The sequence below is a fragment of the Musca autumnalis genome, unplaced genomic scaffold (assembly GCF_047663935.1).
Source record: "Musca autumnalis isolate F117 unplaced genomic scaffold, ASM4766393v1 scaffold_4, whole genome shotgun sequence".
In the NCBI taxonomy this organism is placed as follows: domain Eukaryota; kingdom Metazoa; phylum Arthropoda; class Insecta; order Diptera; family Muscidae; genus Musca; species Musca autumnalis.
In genome coordinates, this window is record NW_027411977.1 from 248,754,909 (window position 1) to 248,759,019 (window position 4,111).

The 4,111-nt window shown below is 36.9% G+C and overlaps 1 protein-coding gene across 1 annotated transcript; it reads left to right on the plus strand.

Moving 5' to 3' along the window:
- The first annotated feature begins 243 nt into the window (after positions 1-243).
- LOC141401389 (glutactin) lies at positions 244-2,855 on the plus strand. The gene is made up of 5 exons (XM_073981597.1): positions 244-1,018; positions 1,090-1,407; positions 1,472-1,847; positions 1,916-2,112; positions 2,184-2,855. Exons 1-5 carry the CDS (start codon positions 521-523, stop codon positions 2,778-2,780), a joined length of 1,986 nt encoding a protein of 661 aa, XP_073837698.1. The 5' UTR covers positions 244-520; the 3' UTR covers positions 2,781-2,855.
- The last annotated feature ends 1,256 nt before the right edge of the window (positions 2,856-4,111 follow it).

A 4,111-nucleotide genomic window follows, 5' to 3' on the forward strand; every position in this document is an offset into this window, starting at 1 on the left:
GGGCGAATCATTTTATTTTTAAAAAGTTGAATGTGGTATATTCGAAACACAATGACGGGTCAACAACCGGTTTTCTCATGCACGACATTTAACCCTTTCAACATTAGAATTCCATGTTAAGAGCATTAACAAAAGAAATGTCCAAGAAATATTATTAATTATAATTGCTAATATGTTTCGATTTGCTTAGAAAAAAGGTTTCATTTTGGCAAAAAAAATTTGTTTTTTATCTACTTTCTTGTAGAAGTTTTTGTTTTGTTGTTCTTCGTGGGAGCCGTGGGGAATGGTGAGAATGGTGATTGGTGTTGATACATCCAACGGTGTTAAGAAAAGATCGATGCTGTCGTGTTTGACCTATTTTCGAGATATGTATGTTGTTTTGGAGCCTCGGGCCAACAAAATAACAAATAATTTAAATAATTTTTTTGGGGAGCGTATACGGAGGTTTCTTGTTTCGACAATGTTCTGATATTTAAACAGTTGTCGGTTGTGGTTGATACATAACACACACTCGTCAAAAATGCGGATTACCTATTTAATACTATTGGTCCTGGTGATTGGGGTAGTGGTAAATGCTGCCCAACAACAGAACAGGAAAAGGAATGGAGCCGTTGCACAGGGAAAACAACAACAACAGAAACAAAGAAATCCCAACAATCGTGTAAATAAGAATGGTGGTGGAATGCGAAACAAAAAAGTAAAACCCGAAAGAATGAACAAAAAGGTGTTAGTTACCCATGTTATACCAGGACTGGGTTCTGTCCGTGGGCGTACAGTGAAAACGGAATGGAGTGGTCAAGAAATCATACAATTCTTTGATATTCCTTATGCCACGGGATCAAGTGGTGCCTTGAGATTCAAGCCTGCCAAACCTGTACAACCATGGACTGGTACCATGAAGGCAGAAAGGCCATATGGTGGATGTCCCGCTTTGGATGATGACTCCGATTACGATGCTTTGTTGGAAAAACATATTGAAGTAGAAGATTGTTTGCGCCTAACTGTTAATACCAAATCGGTAAGGGGAACATGTTAGTTTTCAATACCACCATTCGATTCTAATGGGGGGTTTTCTCCAATTTATTACAGTTCAAATCCAGTTCTCCCGTTATGGTATACATTCATGGAGACTTTTTGTATGATGGCAATACTTTGGATGCTCCTCCCGGTTATTTGTTGGAAGAAGATATTGTTTTGGTGACCGTGCGTTATCGTTTGGGACCATTTGGTTTCTTGTCGACCATGACCGAAGACATTCCCGGCAATGCTGCCGTTTCTGATGTCATCTTGGCCTTGAAATGGATACAAAATAATATTGCTTCGTTTGGTGGTGATCCGGATCGTGTAACCTTGTTTGGCCAAACTGGTGGTGCTGCTTTAATCAATGTTTTGACCATGAGTCCTGCTGTGAGTTTGATTAGCAGTGGCTAAAAACGGGTCGTGGGGTTTTATTGTTGTTTTATGTTTTTAGGTTCCCGAGGGCTTATTCCATCGTGTCATCTATCAATCTGGTTCTAGTTTGTCTCCAGCCTTTATAACCGATAATCCCTTGCCTGCAGCCAAGGATATTGCCAAAATTGCCGGTTGCAAAAATGTCAATAAAATTGAATCTTTGAACAAATGTTTGCGCCATTTGAACACCACAGAACTGCTGGAGGCATTTAGCATACATGGTTCCCTGAAAGCGGGCCAAGGTGTTGGATCTAGTGGTGGTGCTCAATTTGTGGTTGGAGGTCCTTCTGGTATTTTGCCACAATTCCCAGCCAAGCTATTGACATCGGGTAAATTCAAGGCCTATCCTACCATGGCTGGCACACCAAAGCATGCCGGTACTTATATTATGAAGGGTATGTAAATCGATGTTGGTTGCATGCGATTTTTTAAGGATTTATGAGGTTTGTGTTGTTGTTTTCAGATATCTTTATTGATAGCTTCAACGAGACCATTGTTGATGATCAACTTAATGCCACCGAATACATTAAAACCATTATTTCTGAAACCAATGGACCCGATAGTAGCGGAGCCTGGTTGAAATATGCCTTGGAAGAGGTATTCTCTGCCAGACAATTGAAAAATGGTTCTCTATATCGTTTGACTCCCGGTTTGATTGATGTAAGCTTGTGAGAGTACGCCATTGAGGAATATGTTGTGGTTAATAGTGTGTTTCTGTATGTTTCTTTTAGTTATGCAGCACCATTGCCTTTAAGAATCCCGTGCTTTTGGCTGCCCAGGGCAATGCCAGGAAATTGCCCAATAGCACCTATATGTATTCCTTTGATTATGAAGGTGAATTTAATCGTTATGGTACCATTGATGATCAAACTGAATTGCCTTTTGAATTGGGTGTCTCACTTACCGATGAAAATCTCTATCTCTTCCCATGGCCACGTTTTGCCTTGGTAAATTCTAATCGCGATTTGAAGATTGCCTTGCGTATGGTTAAACTATGGACTTCGTTTGCAGCTACTGGCAAACCCTCTGCTCCCCACCTGCCGGAATGGCCCGCCATGACTGGTGAGGCAGGTCCATATGTGAAATTGGGTAAAACTGTTACCATTGGCCAGAGTTATATTGATGAGTTTACAGCTGCCGTTAGGGAATATAAAATGGGCTATAACATTGTCAATGATGATTTCTTTGATTTTATGAATGAACTGAAGAGGGAAGAGGAGGAAGAGGACATGGAAGATGGAGATGACGAAGATGAAGATAATAATGATTCCAATGGCGAAGCTCGTGGTGGAAATATTGTATTAATTGCTCACAGAACTAAATTCTGAGAATGAGAAAATAAAAAGTAAAAGATAAATGAATTGGAAAAAATAGAAAAATAAAAGGAAATCGATGTAAAATGTGATACATTGCGTTGTTACGTTTTGTGTGTGTGTGTGTGGGATCTTCAAATATCCTTGGGAAGTAATAATTTTGTTTTTATAAGGGAGAAAGCATTTAAAATATTATTGAAAATTTTCTCTGACAAAAAATTATCCCAATCTTAGAAGAATATTTTAATATTTACTAGCGGACCCGGCGAACTTCGTCTCGCTATTAAGGAATAAAATTTCATACAAAAACTCAATTTTCGATTTTTCCAATTTTCCGACTTTTCCAGAGAGATTTTCCAATTTTCTTCCGTAAAGACCTTCTCCTCGAAAATACGAATAACTGACAAAAAATTTTACGGAAATCGGCCTAGCCGTTCTCATTTTATGAATTACTATACATTTTTTACACCATTTTTATATATGTATATATATATATATATAGGGTTATATTAGAAAATATATTCTGAGAATTTTTTCATAAATTATAAATGTCCATAAATTATTTATGTATATGTTTCATTATTTGTTTTTGTAAGTCGTTTCAGTTTATGTAAATTTGTAGAGGTCACTATAGAAAAATTATATTAATGACCCCAAAATATCCGTAGCGAATGTTTATTCATGGATATTTGAAATGTCAATAAACAAATAATTAACCATTTAAGAACGAACATTTTGGGCTGATACCTTAAAATATAAATAGATGATTTCTGTTAGTTTTGTATACACAATACTCTAGTCGCTCTCTCCCTCTCTATCTCTCACTCTGGGCATGTTAATATTAGTGTCATAGGGCGTAAGGTTAAACTTTGCCCTAGAATAACAAAAATTTAAATTTATAATAATCTCGAAAAACTAACAACAATTGTTGTTGTTGTTATTATTCATGTATATGACGACTGTTGGTCTAAAATGTTGGGATTGGTGATAGCAAATTTTTGATTTTAAGCTCTCAATTATACAGTGCCCAACACGCTCAGCGTACTGTGCATTTACTGGGTATTTAAAAAGTGGAGGATAGGGTTATGATTTTTTTAAAAATTTTGATTTCTGACAAAAAATTATCCCAATCTTAGAAGAATATTTTAATATTTACTAGCGGACCCGGCGAACTTCGTCTCGCTATTAAGGAATAAAATTTCATACAAAAACTCAATTTTCGATTTTTCCAATTTTCCGACTTTTCCAGAGAGATTTTCCAATTTTCTTCCGTAAAGACCTTCTCCTCGAAAATACGAATAACTGACAAAAAATTTTACGGAAATCGGCCTAGCCGTTCTCATTTT